This window comes from Sinocyclocheilus rhinocerous, unplaced genomic scaffold (genome assembly GCF_001515625.1).
Source record: "Sinocyclocheilus rhinocerous isolate Xijiao unplaced genomic scaffold, SAMN03320098_v1.1 scaffold594, whole genome shotgun sequence".
NCBI lineage: Eukaryota > Metazoa > Chordata > Actinopteri > Cypriniformes > Cyprinidae > Sinocyclocheilus > Sinocyclocheilus rhinocerous.
Genome location: NW_015645059.1, coordinates 57,948 through 76,172, shown reverse-complemented (window position 1 = coordinate 76,172; position 18,225 = coordinate 57,948). Strand labels below are relative to the sequence as shown.

The window sequence follows — 18,225 nt, the reverse complement described above, 5'->3', positions numbered from 1 at the left end:
TTATCCAAAGCGACTTACAAATGAAGACAATAGAAGCAATCAAAACCAATAAAAGAGCAACAATGTAGCCTACTGTAAGTGTGGTGACATGTCCCATGTTAGTCTTACACGTATCAAGTTAATTTTTTTAATAATAATAAATAAAAAGAATAAATAGTAGATATAGAAACAGAGAAAGAGCTAGTGTTAGAGTGTCAAGATTTGATTGCATTTTTTATATTCATGTTATTTTATTCATATTAATTTAATATTTTATATATAGTTCACTCCAAATGCATTTATCATCGTCTGGACATTTTTGAAAGAGACGGTTCTCGGTTCAACGAGTCGGGCAGTTTTTGACTCGAGAGTCGCTGGGCCGATTCAGTCCAATACATGCACTAATTGTTTAGACCAGTATAATGAACAGGTTCAATTTATTCGTTCAAAAGAGTCGACTCAAAAGAGCCATTCGTTCACGAATCGGACATCGCTACAAGACAGATACGGGGGGTGTTTTGACGTGCGGATGCGGCTCGGGCAAGCTGCGGTGGATGTGATTGAGCTCCATGATTCTCCCCTCTCGGGGCGAGAGTTCACATCCGAAGGGAACGCGAATAGGTAATGTTATTCAAATACTCATATTATCACCCGCCGATCCTTTATTACTACACGCATTTTGTTACATGTCATTGTCGCCTATTGTACGGGCGATAGCACAGAGAGAGAGAGAGAGACAGTAAACGAAAAAATTTACAGCGAGCCGCTCTGTACCAGAAATAATGAGATATCGATATTTGTATGTCATAGATCTGGATTGGATACGCCTTATTAACGAGACAATTCATGCAGGTGGCATCCACAGACATTTTAATTCAACAGAGAAAGCGCCCCCCCCCATTAATTTTTTTTGTTGCCTACCTGTTTGTGAATGTGCAACCTTTCTGTAAAATAAGGTAAATGTATTGATTTGGAAAAGCAATGCGAGATGGGCGTCAAAAACGCTGGTTTGTGAATAGATCTGGACTGCAGAATGGAAACATGTCATTGCTACTGAAAGCCGTTTGCTCAATAAATAAAGACTTTAGAGATGTGTATATCATTCTACATGGAGCATGTCAGATATTGTTTGCTTCCTTTGTAGATGTTTAAAGATCAGTCATTAATTTGCATTATTGTGTTGTCAGTTCAGCTGAACAAAATTCTTAATTTTAATTCTTCATCCGCCAGGCAGCCAGATAAGCGCCAATGTGCCATTTTGCAAGTGAGAACACAGACAACTGTGACAAGCAGCTAAAGATACAAGGATACAACAAGTGAGTGGCCTTGAACAGCCCTTGCGGTCAATATCTAAACACTCCCTTGTGATTAAAAGTCATCAGAGGATCCAGCATAGAATAGAAATACTAATGGCAGCTGCCCAAAGGCCATTAGACATTCCAACCTTATGTAATGAAGTCCCACATCATGCTATCAAGGGATGAAGTTTAAGCACAAGCTGCTTCATTTAGATCAGACTATCCACATTAAGACATTTACAGTGTGCGGGACGAGTGTGCATGGGTATGTGTGTCTGACGAGACGCTGACAGGGCTTTGTAGTGGGAACAGAGAAGCCTTGTGTCCTCATGTTTTATTCATGTCCAGCTGCAAGATAAAAACAGAGGCAGGTAGTCACAGAGATGCCGTCGACAGACCAAGCGTGGGGCTGCTCACGGATGCACAGCTGTCGGATACTGTGAATACAGGCGAAGGTTGTAGTTATCGCTGGCCCAATAGAATGCCCCCTGCTGTTTGGTGGCCTCGAAAAGCCAATTATTAGAAGCCTAGTTCAGGGGTTTTCAATCTTTTAGATGCTACGGCCCCCAAATTTGATCATCCTCATACGAGGGACTCCCATTTTTAAACAGAATATTTTTAAGGCCCAGTTTATAGTGTAAAAAATGTATGTGTACAATATTATTTGAAAAATATTTCGTTTTTATTACATAGAACATAATCAGGTGAAATGGCATATTGAACACAGACGAAAACGAGGCATTGAGGGATATACTTACAGTCTTTATAATGGCACACACTATATGATCATAACTTATGACTTTCCATTTCCGACGACAATCCGTTGAACACACTGTACTTCTATCCCTCACAGCCTCATTTTCATTCTTGTCAAAAATTAAATATAGTGCTACTCTGATTAAGGTCTATTACATTTTTTTGCCTGCTCACTACATCTTAGTAATGTACTGTTAAATGTATTGTTTATTAATTTATATCATATTTTATTGATTTATTTATTTTCTCTAGATGTTTTTCACAGACCCCAGTTTGAAAACCCCTGGTGTAGTTCACAGACAAATGAAAATTCTGTCATATTTACTGACCCTCATGTTTTTCCACTCCTGTATGACTATTTCTTTCAGCTAATTCAGATGTCAAGATTTTCTGTGAAAAATAGCTACTAAACCAGTGTTTGATTTAAAAAAACAGTACACTGATCAGTTTTATGTTCCCTTTATGGTGCTTTTTGGAGGCCCAGTCATTCACCTTAGTTATACTGAAAAAATACTCTTCAGAAAAAAAGAAAAAAAACTCTTTCACTGAAGAAAGAAAGTCAGGCTTGAATTGACATAATGGTGAGTAAATACAGAGAGAATGTCAACTGTTCCTTTAAATCTACAATGTATCAAAATTAGAAACAGGGCCTTCAGAGGAATGATTTTAATTATAATCTGGTAGGTTTTGATTAATATTTGTATTTAATGACTCGGATGAGTTTGCACCCACCCCCCAATCTGGCTTTTCTGAACAAATGTTATCAATTCAAATCTTATACAGTATCTATTTTTGTCCTCTTCTCTTGCCCCCCATTCTCACTTTCACATCAAAACCTCTTGACTCTGCGCTCCCTGCCTCAATCCAAGATAATTCTCTCTCTGCGGGATTGAAAGATTGCTCCAGGCGAGAGAGCAAGAGATTACACTGTCAGATTAATGTGCAGGAGTAAACCCACACTGCTCTGCAACATAATCTCATGCTCACAACAAATGGCACACACACAAACACGTTCTCTCATTCAGAACTGTTACCTCACTTCTTCTCCTTCAGGGTGATGTAACACCGTCTACCAGGGGGTGGCCGTCCCCTGCTGGAGTCGCACAGCCTCTGACGCCCCCGTAACCAAACCACTAAGTGTGTTTGTGTAGCCAAAGCCGAGCACAATGGGCAGTCTGGGAGAGGGAGTGGACCCGGGCATGGTGAGCGAAGCTCTTCTGGAGGCCCTTTGCTCTGAATGTGGACAGATTCACCGCGCCTGCGAGAACCACCTTTATAACTATCGTCTGGAAGTGGATGATGATTTGGTGTGCCACATCTGCCTTCAGCCGTTAGTTCAGCCCCTGGATACACCATGTGGCCACACCTTCTGTGCCCGCTGCCTGCGCAGCTTTCTGCAGGAACGGGACTTTTGTCCGCTGGACCGTGCGCATCTGCAGCTGCAGGTCTGCCGGCGCTCCAGCATTCTGGTGCACAAGCTGCTGGATAAGTTGTCGGTCACCTGTCCGCTGACACCTTCTTGTTCTCTCAGCATGCCACGCTGTGACCTGGAGGCACATCTCAAACACAGGTAAAATACTCATGAATATTCACACTATTTAATATCAAATGCAAAATCTGTTAAAATAAACATATTATGGTTGTATTCTTATGCAGTGAAAAATTTGGTAAGGTAAAAACACAATGAGTTAAAGGTAAAAATTTGAAGTGGAAAAACTGGAATAGTGTTTTCTTGTAAAAACGTCCTTAAAGGGATAGTTCACCCAAAAATGAAAATTCTGTCATTAATTACTCACCCTCATGTCGTTCCAAACCTGTAAATCCTTCGTTCATCTTCGGAACACAAATTAAGATATTTTTATGAAATCCGAGAGCTTTCTGACTCTGTATAGACAGCAAGGGAACTACCACGTTCAAGGTCCAGAAACATACCAAGAGCGTCGACAAAATAGTCCATGTGACATCAGTGGTTCAACCTTTATTTTGCGAAGCTACATGTATACATTTTGTGTGCAAAGAAAACAAAAATAATGACTTTATTCAACAATTCTTCTCTTCTGTGTCACAGTCCACAGCCATTCATGATGCCATGTGTGTGCTTTCCTCTGCTCATAAACAAGGCACAGCGCATGCGTGTGCTACGTGAGCAGCATCACACGCATGCATCGTACTCTCGTGAATGGCGGTGGACAGTGGCGCAGGGAAGAATTGTTGAATAAAGTCATTATTTTTGTTTTCTTTCCACACTAAAAGTATTCTCGTAACTTCGTAAAATTACGGATGAGCCACTGATGTCACATAGACTATTATAACGATGTTCTTACTTATGTTTCTGTTGTCTGGGAACATTTCAGTTACATTGCTGTCTATGCAGGGTCAGAAACCTCTAGGATTTCATCAAACATATCTTATTTGTGTCCCGAAGATGAACAAAGGTCTTACGGGTTTGGAACGACATGAAGGTGAGTAATTAATGACAGAATTGTAATTTTTGGGTGAACTATCGCTTTAAATAATCTTTGTTTTATTAACAAATTTGAAAACCCATTTTTTTACAGTATAGTTCAAACAGTAGAACATAACACTAGCAAAGTCAAACTCATGGGTTTGATTCCTAGAGAATGCAAAAACTTGAAATATATATATCTAGTAGGCCTATATCTTGAAAGAAATATATATCTTGATATATATATATCTTGAATGTACTGTAAGCTGTTTTGTATAAAAGCATACCAAATGTGTAAACGTACAAGTAATGGTTACATATTTAACACAAGACTGGACTGTAAGCAAAAAATCTTGTTGCCTTTGCAGCCAAGAACCACCCAGTTAAACAAGAAGTCATCTGACTGGCATGTAAAGCAACCAACCAGTTGGCTCATTAAAAAAAAATTAAAAATTTCTAGACAGGAACAGTATTCTTTCTTGTGTTGACATTTGAACTTTTTTGTGAATGTTTGAGGATAAAGGTGGCCTCAAATCCAACAGATAAGCCAGAAAACTAATTTTGAGGTCTTTAAGTGGCGTTTAGAGTCAGGTTAAGTACTTCAGTATATGTTCATCAGAAGCATTCGTTGTACTAGCCTGCAATCACATTTGTTTTCAGGCAGACTGATAAAATAATGTGCCAGTCAGCCAAACAGATTGGAGATCTTTTTTTTTATCTTTTTGTCTGTTCCTCAGCTAAAGAGGTGGTCTTACTAGACTTTGAGCATGCAACATTTCTTTGGACACTACAAAGGACAAGATATGACACATGACACCTTTTTTAAAAACATTTCAAAAAACAAAAATATACAATGTACTCCACTTATACAATGCACTCCACAGCTGCAATGTTGCAAACCTGTAGTTTCCAAGTTTGTGTTCATTTAATTAATCTAAAAGGTCACAATATGATGTATCATTCTTCTAATGGTCACATGAATTGATCACGTGATACAATTTTGCAGGTCAAGGAGTTTACCAAACTTGAACTTGTAATGCAGTGAACGTCCAATGAGCTTGTGTTTCCGGTCTCCTGCATTTGCGTGCCTATGAATGCCCCTTAAGACCATCTCAAATTCAGTTACAATAAAAATTCAATTATTAGTAGTAGAAAGTACCAGAAAGTGTTAAATAGTTGTTGTTGTTTTTAATTCCCAGTTGGGATGCACTGCTCATTTTTCAAACAGAATATTACCTACACACACTTGGGGTGTACCATTATGAGTAAACCCCAAATAAACCTCATCAACATGCAGAATACAACAGTTCAATTTTAGCATTACCACATGTCTGAGGGGCTTCTGAGTCAGAACATGCAGAAGCAACAAATATCATACTCCGGTATCTGTTAGCGTAAGACAATTAAGCTTAGCATACAAAGGCTCCAGTGACTTTTGGAGTCACTTTCTTGTGAGTGGAGCCTTCCCATCTGGGGATTATTTGCCCCTTTGTCATGTGATGGGAGATTAGTCGGTCCTGTGTAATGCACTGGACAGCAGCAGTTTTATATTCTCTTCAGCCATGCTAGGAAACTTTAACTCTAGAAACCTTTTCAACCACTTCTTCTGTGAGACTGCCAAGGGCAACCCAGAGCTATGGTGAGTTAGAGAGTCCAGTATGCTATTTTGTACTAAGAGTTAGCAGAGAGTGGTATACATTTTAAGAATAGTTCTGGTGCACAAGATAGGATTGAGTGGTGCCTTTGCAAGAACTGAAGGTCTTGGCCTTCTGAGGGTTTGGTGTAGAGTCTGAAGCCAAACGTGAGTTGAATAGTTCAAAGCTGAGTTAGCTTACAAACCACGGGACAAATTAGCTAAAGTCTCAACTGTTTTTGTAAAAACAAGTAGGAAAATGTTTTAAAAAGTTATTAACGTTTTGTCAGGCTAACACCTTCCTAAGAGAAGGCTGAGAGTTACTGCCAGAATTAGCCGTCTTCTCTTAGCTGTGTTGACAATCTGGTGCTTTCTTTTTATACTATGAGACCTCAGCGTGTAATACTATCCTGCAAGTCTTTGTCCCCACTGATGCGTAGAGTAATTAATTAGCGCTGTTAATTATATGACAGTCATGTTAGTGAAATGCTGAAATCCTCCAAGCTCAAAGGCAAAGAAAGATCCCATAGATTCACTGGACCAGTGTTGTTATTGTTAACTAAAAGTAAAACTAAAACTATTAAAAAATTGATTTTGGTAATTGAAATAAAATAATAAAAATAATTCAAACAAAAACTAATGAACATGCCAAAAAAAAGTTACAAATACTAAAATGTAAATATAATTAAAACTGAAAAATATATATAAAAATATTCATCCAAAATGTTAATAAATACACTACATAATAATATATAAATAATACTAAAAACAACACTGCACTAGACTGGGTTTGGGAATACAATATCAGGACCTTTACTTTACTGTAGGTTCCTGGAATAGCATCTGCCCTGAGGATGTAGCGCAAGGTTTCTCATGTAATTTGCTTCCTTTTTCTTGCCTTTGTCTTCCATTTCATGTCAACCGGACCTCTGTGTACCTAGCCTCCCCAATATTTCATTTATTGTGTTTGTATGTTTGCATCTATGTGTGTGGGTCTAGGTGTCCTGGAACACAGAGTCAGCGAACAAAGCTGGAGCGGACACGGATGGAGGGAAGCGAGGACAGGGTCACGGCGACCAACCCTCCCAGATCCCCCCAGACTGAGATGAAGGAGAGTACGCCATCACCACCTGCTGGATCCACCGCATGCAACAATGTTCCTACATGGACAGAAGAGCCTGGCGTAGACAACCCTGCCTTTGAAGAAAGCACTGAAGAAGACAGTGAGTACCCTAAGCAGGGCCGCAACTACCAATAATCAGATATAGCAAAATTGTCGCTTCCAGTAGTTGGTATTCTTGAGGCAGTTCTGCTGCACTCTACGACACACTGTGCTCTGTATTGTTAGGATGACATTTTTAGGGTGGTCTGCCTCAGCACATTAACAGTGCTTATCAACGTTAAAATGTTTGAGTTGGCCAATCAAATCAAAGACGATGGGTCTTTATTGGTCACAGAACCTGAATTTCATTCGCCACTTCAGTCTTAACAGTGAAAGAGTTTTAGAAGTAGCTAAATATTTAATAATTGACAACTCTTTAATAATAGAAATATTACACAACATAAGTAATATTCACTGATGAAAAGCATTAAATTTTTAGTGAAAATTTGTTTTTAACTGAAAATAGCTTATTTAATTTACGTAATTTATAATGTAATTTGTAATTGAGTATGATGAGACCAAAAACATTAAGAGAGCCATTTTTAGCATATAAGACATATGATTAAGAGTGATTGTGTGCATATTTTAAAAAGAATAGAAATATGATTTAATATTAAATTAAATATATATAATTTACATATTATATATATATATATATATATATATATGCAAATAGTTTATATGCATTACACTATATTCAAATTTTTGTTCTTTTACTATTTATTTCTTTCTTTTCATTTTTGTTTATCCTTAATCCTTTCAAATCCTTTAATATTTTAATTTCTTTAACTTAAAATTCCATTGAAAATACCAATAAAACTATGCCTTACAATTTATGTATTTATTTTTTGGTCCCCCACCAATGTCTTGACTGTAACTATAAAGTTCATGATAAGAAACCCCCTACATTAGCAACTTAAACTCACTTGAACTTGGTTTACTCGCAGTTAATTCCAATAGAGACTTGCATTAGCACATATCGCAAAGCTAACACAATAAACAAATAATACAAAATAGTACATTAAAAAAATACATAGCATACACAAATATTAGGTTAAATAGTCCATTTTAATCCAATTTTATAGTTTAGATTTTATAGTTTATTCCATTAGAGATTTAAATTAGCACATGTTGCTAAGCTAACATAATACTCTGTGGTAACTTACATGTTTTATGGAATGAAATTTATATTTTCAGCTGTCTTTTTGTCCCTCAAAGGTGTCCATGGTTTAGAGTGCGCTCCTCCTCGTGTAAAGCGTCCTCTCAGCAACCCATGCATTCATCTTCTCCGCACTGGCAGTTCTGCCTCTTCAGGATGGGACTTTGTTGAAACTCTGCCTTTTTCTGCTGAAGAAGGTATGATTATTTCACACAGTAAACTAGACTATAAACTATATAATCACTTTGTTTCTTAAAGGGATAGTTCACCCAAAAATGAAAATTGTCATCATTTACTCGCCCTCATGTCGTTCCAAACCTGTATGAGTTTCTTTCTTATGTTGAACACAAGAGAAGATATTTTGAAGAGCCAGTCTTCCCCATTCCCCATTGACTTCCATAGTATTTCTTTCCCTACTATGGAAGTCAATGGGGACAATAAACTGTTCGATTACCAGCATTCTTCAAAATATCTTCTTTTATGTTCAACATAAGAAAAAAACTCATACAGGTTTGGAATGGCATGAGGGTGAATAAATGATGACAAAATTTTCATTTTTGGGTGAACTGTCCCTTTAAATACCTTTGTTTGGGTTCCATACGTCTTTATTATATATATATATATATATATATATATATATATATGCAAATAGTTCATATGCATTACACTATATTCAAATTTTTGTTCTTTTACTATTTATTTCTTTCTTTTCATTTTTGTTTATCCTTAATCCTTTCAAATCCTTTAATATTTTAATTTCTTTAACTTAAAATTCCATTGAAAATACCAATAAAACTATGCCTTACAATTTATGTATTTATTTTTTGGTCCCCCACCAATGTCTTGACTGTAACTATAAAGTTCATGATAAGAAACCCCCTACATTAGCAACTTAAACTCACTTGAACTTGGTTTACTCGCAGTTAATTCCAATAGAGACTTGCATTAGCACATATCGCAAAGCTAACACAATAAACAAATAATACAAAATAGTACATTAAAAAAATACATAGCATACACAAATATTAGGTTAAATAGTCCATTTTAATCCAATTTTATAGTTTAGATTTTATAGTTTATTCCATTAGAGATTTAAATTAGCACATGTTGCTAAGCTAACATAATACTCTGTGGTAACTTACATGTTTTATGGAATGAAATTTATATTTTCAGCTGTCTTTTTGTCCCTCAAAGGTGTCCATGGTTTAGAGTGCGCTCCTCCTCGTGTAAAGCGTCCTCTCAGCAACCCATGCATTCATCTTCTCCGCACTGGCAGTTCTGCCTCTTCAGGATGGGACTTTGTTGAAACTCTGCCTTTTTCTGCTGAAGAAGGTATGATTATTTCACACAGTAAACTAGACTATAAACTATATAATCACTTTGTTTCTTAAAGGGATAGTTCACCCAAAAATGAAAATTGTCATCATTTACTCGCCCTCATGTCGTTCCAAACCTGTATGAGTTTCTTTCTTATGTTGAACACAAGAGAAGATATTTTGAAGAGCCAGTCTTCCCCATTCCCCATTGACTTCCATAGTATTTCTTTCCCTACTATGGAAGTCAATGGGGACAATAAACTGTTCGATTACCAGCATTCTTCAAAATATCTTCTTTTATGTTCAACATAAGAAAAAAACTCATACAGGTTTGGAATGGCATGAGGGTGAATAAATGATGACAAAATTTTCATTTTTGGGTGAACTGTCCCTTTAAATACCTTTGTTTGGGTTCCATACGTCTTGTTCTTCAGGTTGTGTGAAACTTCCATCTCTACCTGAGGGAGAAATCACAACTATTGAAATTCATCGTGCAAACCCCTACACAGAGCTGGGCATAAGTATTGTCGGTGGAAACGAGACCCCCCTGATAAATGTGGTAATACAGGAGGTGTACCGGGATGGTGTTATAGCTCGAGACGGACGGCTGCTGGCTGGTGACCAAATACTTCAGGTATTGTCCTTGCTGTTCCACAATAACCGTCTGATTAAAAAAGACATTTCACTGCTATTTACAGATCAGTCCTGATACTTTAATCAATCTCTAAATAGCTCTAATGAATAGTGGCTGCAGAATCACTATCTGCATGAATAGATGCAGAACAGCATTCTTCAAACTGACATTCACCAAAATATGTGACCTGCTCCATCATTTCGACCCAGAAATACATTTTAAGCTTCATGCATTGACTGAAAAAGGAACGTCTCTCCTTTTTAATGATATAATTGTTTCAGTTTGAACAACTGAGATATAATTTAATTTAAACTGCATCTATATATAAACAGAATTAGACAAAATTATTAAATGAAATGAATTAGACAGAATTTGATATTTGACAATTAGGAGATTTATCAAACATTTTGTTGATGTTTTTATAGAAATTAATACTTTTATTCAGCAAGGAAGCATTAAATTGATTAAGGGTGAAAATAAAGACATTTATATATATAAGGTATACAATATATATATATATGTGTACCCCTTTAAATTATTATTTTTTTTTTCTTCAAATAAATACTGTTCTTTTAAACTTTATATATTAATCTGAGAATCCTGAAAGAAATGTATCATGGTTTCACCCAAAATATTAAGCAGCACAACCATTTTCAACACTGATGTGAAATGTTTCTTAAGCAGCAAATCAGCATATTATCATGATTTCTGAAGGATCACGTGACACTGAAAATTCACAGAAATATAATACATTTTAAAATGTATTCAAATAGAAAACAGTTCTTTTAAATTGTAATAATGTTGCACAATATTACTGTTTTTACTTACTTTTGGTAAATAAGAGACTTCTTTCAAAAACATTAAAAATCTTTTACATTTTGAGCAGTAGTGTACATTAAATAATTAATAACAAATTAAGTTAAACTATAATACATATTATAACTAAAAGCTGAAAAGCTTTGTTTTATCAAAAATATAATACACAAAAAAAATCTCTTTGTCACTAACAGCTCATTGCAACTACTCACACAAAAGCTTGGCCCGTATGTCAACCCCATTCATTTCTCCTCTACATTTCCCATTCGTGTGCAGGTGAACAACGTAGACATCAGTAACGTGCCCCATCACTTTGCTCGCTCTACCCTGGCCCGTCCCGGCACCACCCTGCAGTTGACGGTTCTGAGAGAGCGCCGCTGTTCTGCCAGGCCACCTGTGGCGACTGCTACACCCAAGGGCAGCCCTGCCAGCATACGCATCACCCTGCACAAGCGGGAATCATCAGAGCAGCTGGGAATCAAGCTGGTGCGGCGTACAGATGAAGCGGGTGTGTTTATCCTGGACTTGCTGGAGGGAGGGTTAGCCGCTAGAGACGGACGACTTTGCAGCAACGACAGAGTGCTGGCCGTCAACGAGCATGACCTGAGACATGGCACGCCTGAGCAGGCAGCTCAGATTATACAGGTAGAAAGAAAGCATGTGTGTGGGGCAGTTCAGGTCAAGATAAGGACGCTAGTAGACCTTTGCTAACTGATAAATGGCTGATATTAAAATATATATATAGATATCTATACTCTGTTTTCTACATAAATGAAAAATTAAATGTTAAGCATCACAGCATTATAATGTAAAGAATGAAATCTAGATATTCATTTTGAGATTTGATAAAGTTTACTTTTAACAGTGTTATTCAATTATCAGTGTTGTTAAACATTAACTTTAAGTGAGCAATAGATGACAGCAAAGGTAATTTAATTACCTTTGTTTATTTCATTTTAGTGTTATTTTAGTATTGTTTAAGTTTTATAGTATTTACTAATATTTTTAATTACTTCATTTTTATATTTTTAGTTTTTATTGTAAGTGTAGTCATTTTGTTATTTTCTCATCATTTAAATTTTTTTTTATTAGCTTTAGCTGTATTTTATTTCATTTTTAGTAAATGTTTTACTTCGAAAAAAATGATTTTATTTAATTTAGCTTCCATGGCAACATTTCTCATTTCAATTTAAGTTTTTGGTAAGTTTTTCTTCTAATATTTATTTTATTTTATTTCAGCATGTTGTTAAACATTAATTGAGCAATAGATGATGGCAAAAGTAATCTAATCATCTATGTTATTTTTATTAGCACTTATGTACTACTATATAATTTATTAATATTTTGAATTAGCTTAATTTTTATATTCTCAGCTTCACTGTAATTTTAGTTGTTCTCTTGTCATTTTAATTAGTTTTTGTTTTTATATTTCTATAAAAAATTATTTTATTTCAGTTTTAGTTTTATTAGTTTTAGTTTTACATTTCTAATTTTCAGTTAAGATTTTGTAAGTTTAAGTTTTTCATGTGATATTTATATCTTATTTTAGCTTTATTTAAATGAACACATGGTTAGCACATGTTTTAGATAATTAGGTAATACTATACGAAAATGTCTAATATCAGCCACTAACTAATATGATTTTCAATATATTCTGCATTCTGAAATATTGGATGAAAACAATCCATAGACTTACACTGAAAGAGGGCTTCAGCCATATCTAGAGCCCAGAAAACCGGTCAGTAACAACCTAGCAACACCCTAGCAACCACATAGTTCATCCTGACAACTACCCTAGTGTGGTGGTGTCTTTTGCTCCAGCAACACCGCTCACATTTTCTTCTTCTAGTTTCCTCTAATAAATATTCTCATTATAATACAGCTATTGTCATCTGTGCAAATCTCAGTGCCTGTTTGGGACATTAGGACACCGTCTCTGCTGGCCTGCTCAGAGGGTAATGTGATTGATAGTATCTTTATGTCTACGTGAGCAGCTTTCTCCCATCTGGCTGCCCCGATCACACAGAGAAAGGGCAGCTAAAACATTATTAGGAATAGCACTGGCAGGCAGCAGATTGTCTTTGTTGGATATAAAGCCACCTCGGCACTCAATATAAGAGTATTAGGTATTTATACAGACCGCCTACTGTCATCTTCTAGGCTAGTGGAGAAAGAGTCAATCTGCTGATTAGCCGGTCCAGCAAGCAGACTATGGCCGTGCACATAGGCTCCACCTTGACCAGGGACGTTTGGAGCCATGAACACATTCCGCCGCTTCCCTGCACTGCGACCCCAAGCCCCGTCCCAAGTCTGCACCTTGCCAGGTCTTCCACCCAGAGAGTGAGTACAAATGGCTACGGCCAAGAGCGAGAGCAAGTCTGTGTGTGTTGCAGAATCTATTTTAGCATCGTGGAGACGTAATTAGGGAGCCCTATTTCCGAAGCATCTGGGTAGCTTCCAGTTTTTCCATGAGTTCAGACCACAACCTTAATTACTTCTTGTTGAATCTATTATGAGATCAATTACGAAGTTGGAGTAGAGCTGCTCCCTTTGGGAAGATGAACAGCACTCTACTGAGAGCCGATCAGTGTCGATTTAGATATGGTCTTCCCTTTTTCCTTCTCCATATCTGAGACAAATTTAGATTTGATGCTTGTGTTTTGTAGGATCTCTCCCAGTGTGTGACCTGTAAGGAGAAACACATCACTGTGAAGAAGGAACTGCATGAGTCTCTGGGTATGACTGTGGCAGGGGGACGGGGCAGCAAGAGCGGAGAGTTGCCGATCTTTGTCACAAGCGTCCAGCCCCATGGCTGCCTGTCACGTGATGGACGAATCAAACGTGGTAAGTTACATAAACCCATTTTTTTCTTAAATTAGTATCTAGATAATCTTGACCCAAGTTTAAGCAAGTTTGTGGACCTACCATCAACATGACTTCAACATTGAGCCTGTTCACTTTCTTAATACATACTACTGGTCTTATTGCACATGATTCATGTTATTCAGAGGAAAAAATAATGTTTGTTTTTGTTAGCAATTCCACTCCAAATAATGAGATGAGTTTAATAATAAATAAATACATTTAAAACAAATCTCACAAAAGGTGTATTTAGTGATTTTTCAGTCTTTTTAGAGACACTTATTCAAGTCTCAATTAGTTGTAAGCTGCTTGTGTTTGATTCACTAAAATGAACCAACTCATTAAAGTCATCCATTCAGGTATCAGACTACACTGGTTGCGCTGTATGTGTTTGATTCACTAAAATGAACTGACTCATTCATTCAGGAATCAGACTACACTGGTTGCGCTGTATGTGTTTGATTCACTCAAATGAACTGACTCATTCATTCAGGAATCAGACTACACTGGTTGTGTTGTATGTGTTTGATTTACTGTAAAGAACCAATTAATTTTTTCAGTAATCAGACTACACTGGTTATGCTGTATGTGTCTGATTCACTAAGAAGAACTGACTCACTAGAATTATTTCTTCAGGAATCAGACTACACTGGTTGCGCTGTATGTGTTTGATTCACTCAAATGAACTGACTCATTCATTCAGGAATCAGACTACACTGGTTGTGTTGTATGTGTTTGATTTACTGTAAAGAACCAATTAATTTTTTCAGTAATCAGACTACACTGGTTATGCTGTATGTGTCTGATTCACTAAGAAGAACTGACTCACTAGAATTATTTCTTCAGGTATCAGACTACACTGGTTGCGCTGTATGTGTTTGATTCACTAAAATGAACTGACTCATTCATTCAGGAATCAGACTACACTGGTTGCGCTGTATGTGTTTGATTCACTCAAATGAACTGACTCATTCATTCAGGAATCAGACTACACTGGTTGTGTTGTATGTGTTTGATTTACTGTAAAGAACCAATTAATTTTTTCAGTAATCAGACTACACTGGTTATGCTGTATGTGTCTGATTCACTAAGAAGAACTGACTCACTAGAATTATTTCTTCAGGAATCAGACTACACTGGTTGTGCCATTGTATTTAATTTACGAAATAGAACCGACTCATTATTTTGGAAATCAGACTACACTGGTTGTGCCGCATGTGCTTGGTTTACTAAAAATAACCGGGTAATTAGAGTCATTAATTTAAAAATCAGACTACACTGATTGTGCTGTATGTGTTTAAATCACCAAGAAGAACAGAGTCATTCCTTTGGGAATCAGACTACACTGATTGTGCTGTATGTGTTTAAATCACTAAAAAGGCCCGACTCATTCCTTTGAGAATCAGACTACACTGGTTGTACTGTATGTGTTTGATTCACTAAAATAAAACCAACTCATTATTTCAGAAATCAGACTAAACTGGTTGTGCTGCATGTGCTTGGTTTACTAAAAAGAACTGAGTAATTAGAGTCATTCATTTGGGAATCAGACTACACTGATTGTGTCTGATTCACTAAAAAAAAAAACACTCATGAGGTTGTTTTTGAGGAATACACTGTTTCCCACTCATGTCTCTGATGATGAAGTGCACTTAAGCGATGGGGCTTCAGCCGTGTTTCAGTCCTCTCTGTGTGGCTGTTAGGAGTGTCTCTAAGTGTCTTTGTTGTCTCTCATTGCTCAGGGGATGTACTGTTGAGTATTAATGGTCAAGATTTGACCTATCTGAGCCACAGCGAAGCAGTGGGCACTCTGAAGTCCAGCGCCGCGTCCTGCTCTGTCCAGCTGAGGGCACTAGAGGTGAACACATTTGAAGAACCAGGCCCGGACGAAGAACTTCTCCCTCCGCACGAAAACGACTATGATGCAAGCTGGTCGCCTTCATGGATCATGTGGCTTGGACTTCCCAGGTAAGAGTGCAGTCAATCAGATTTTGTAGAACTTCACTTGGGAGATTGTTTGATGAATGGAAAAAAAGCGACTCGGGGCTATTAAAGTGGATGTACTTTTGGAAGAGTCCAAATGGCTCTCTTTGAACTCCACTGGGAGGCTTAAAATAGCATTCTCACCTTGCTGAGCACTGATCCAAATAACCCTAAAATAGTCAAAGTAATCTGGCCAAGACTACCATCATGCCAGGTTCACCTACTTTTTTCCCATCCGAATCTGAGTGGAAACAGCTTTGAAGGGAGAGAATGCAGCTATTTTGATGACTTGGACACAGAAAATATCTGTAGTGTTGATGTGTTTTGGATCAGCAGCTTTATGCAGTGCTAACCCACGAGGGGATTATGACTGTGTCGTGATGTAAACATCAACAGCTGCAGATTATCAGATGAAGCGTACATGTGGAGATAACTTGCTCCTAGCCCACTTCAGCCCAGTCTCAGGTCATTCAGTCCAGTCTCACTCCCTCCTTTTTTACTCTGCCCTCCCTTCTGTCCTTTATCATCCGTCCCCTTTGCTTTGGCACCCTTCTGTTTCCTTCTCCCTTCCTGTCATTGTGCCAAATCCTCCATTTCTATATATCTCTGTTTCTATATATCTATATAGCATCTGTTTTATTGTGTTTCTCCTTTTGTGCTCCTGATTTCTCTTTGTCGCCTAGTTTCTAAGCAATCTGAAATACAACTTTTGATTTCTGGGCGATAAAACAGATGGGGGGAAAAAATTTATTTTCTGATGATGCTTACTTGTTTATCCACATCGTTCTCTGTTTTTCTGGTTCTCTGTCACAGCTACCTGCATAGCAGTCATGAGATCGTCCTCCGCAGAAGTCACCCCGGCAGCTGGGGCTTCAGCATTGTTGGAGGTTATGAGGAGAACCACAGCAACCAGGCATTCTTTATCAAGACTATCGTCCTTGGAACACCCGCTTACTACGATGGCCGTCTAAAGTGAGCAAGCACAACAAAATATGTTTTTTTATTACTTTTTTATTAATAAATTACTATTACAATGGAACTTTGTTGAATATTTATGAAATTGAAATTTCCTATGTGATTATTGTGTGGCTCTCTTTGAACTCCACTGGGAGGCTTAAAAATAGCATTCTCACCTTGCTGAGCACTGATCCAAATAACCCTAAAATAGTCAAAGTAATCTGGCCAAGACTACCATCATGCCAGGTTCACCTACTTTTTTCCCATCCGAATCTGAGTGGAAACAGCTTTGAAGGGAGAGAATGCAGCTATTTTGATGACTTGGACACAGAAAATATCTGTAGTGTTGATGTGTTTTGGATCAGCAGCTTTATGCAGTGCTAACCCACGAGGGGATTATGACTGTGTCGTGATGTAAACATCAACAGCTGCAGATTATCAGATGAAGCGTACATGTGGAGATAACTTGCTCCTAGCCCACTTCAGCCCAGTCTCAGGTCATTCAGTCCAGTCTCACTCCCTCCTTTTTTACTCTGCCCTCCCTTCTGTCCTTTATCATCCGTCCCCTTTGCTTTGGCACCCTTCTGTTTCCTTCTCCCTTCCTGTCATTGTGCCAAATCCTCCATTTCTATATATCTCTGTTTCTATATATCTATATAGCATCTGTTTTATTGTGTTTCTCCTTTTGTGCTCCTGATTTCTCTTTGTCGCCTAGTTTCTAAGCAATCTGAAATACAACTTTTGATTTCTGGGCGATAAAACAGATGGGGGGAAAAAATTTATTTTCTGATGATGCTTACTTGTTTATCCACATCGTTCTCTGTTTTTCTGGTTCTCTGTCACAGCTACCTGCATAGCAGTCATGAGATCGTCCTCCGCAGAAGTCACCCCGGCAGCTGGGGCTTCAGCATTGTTGGAGGTTATGAGGAGAACCACAGCAACCAGGCATTCTTTATCAAGACTATCGTCCTTGGAACACCCGCTTACTACGATGGCCGTCTAAAGTGAGCAAGCACAACAAAATAAACAACAAACAATGACCTAATGCTTCATGGCTAGATGAGACAGCACTTTCAGCATTACCTTGATTAAAATGTTAAAAAACAAGCTTACATCTCTGGCCATCAGTGTTGCATAAAAGATTATTTTTTGTATATACTAAACAAAAACACTACAATTTTTTCTAACCTATTTAATTACCCTATTAATTATTATTTAATGAAT

General features: G+C 37.4%; 1 protein-coding gene across 1 annotated transcript in view; it reads left to right on the top strand.

Moving 5' to 3' along the window:
• The first annotated feature begins 494 nt into the window (after positions 1-494).
• The window catches only part of LOC107705212 (ligand of Numb protein X 2-like), a 25,266-nt gene continuing 7,535 nt past the window's right edge, over positions 495-18,225 (top strand). The window contains exons 1-10 of the mRNA XM_016508405.1: positions 495-600; positions 3,087-3,603; positions 7,112-7,335; positions 8,493-8,630; positions 10,184-10,383; positions 11,476-11,844; positions 13,360-13,539; positions 13,866-14,043; positions 15,804-16,029; positions 16,858-17,016. Of these exons, the coding sequence (XP_016363891.1) occupies positions 3,200-3,603; positions 7,112-7,335; positions 8,493-8,630; positions 10,184-10,383; positions 11,476-11,844; positions 13,360-13,539; positions 13,866-14,043; positions 15,804-16,029; positions 16,858-17,016 (2,078 nt within the window). The 5' untranslated portion in view covers positions 495-600; positions 3,087-3,199. The remainder of the gene's footprint in view (positions 601-3,086; positions 3,604-7,111; positions 7,336-8,492; positions 8,631-10,183; positions 10,384-11,475; positions 11,845-13,359; positions 13,540-13,865; positions 14,044-15,803; positions 16,030-16,857; positions 17,017-18,225) is intronic.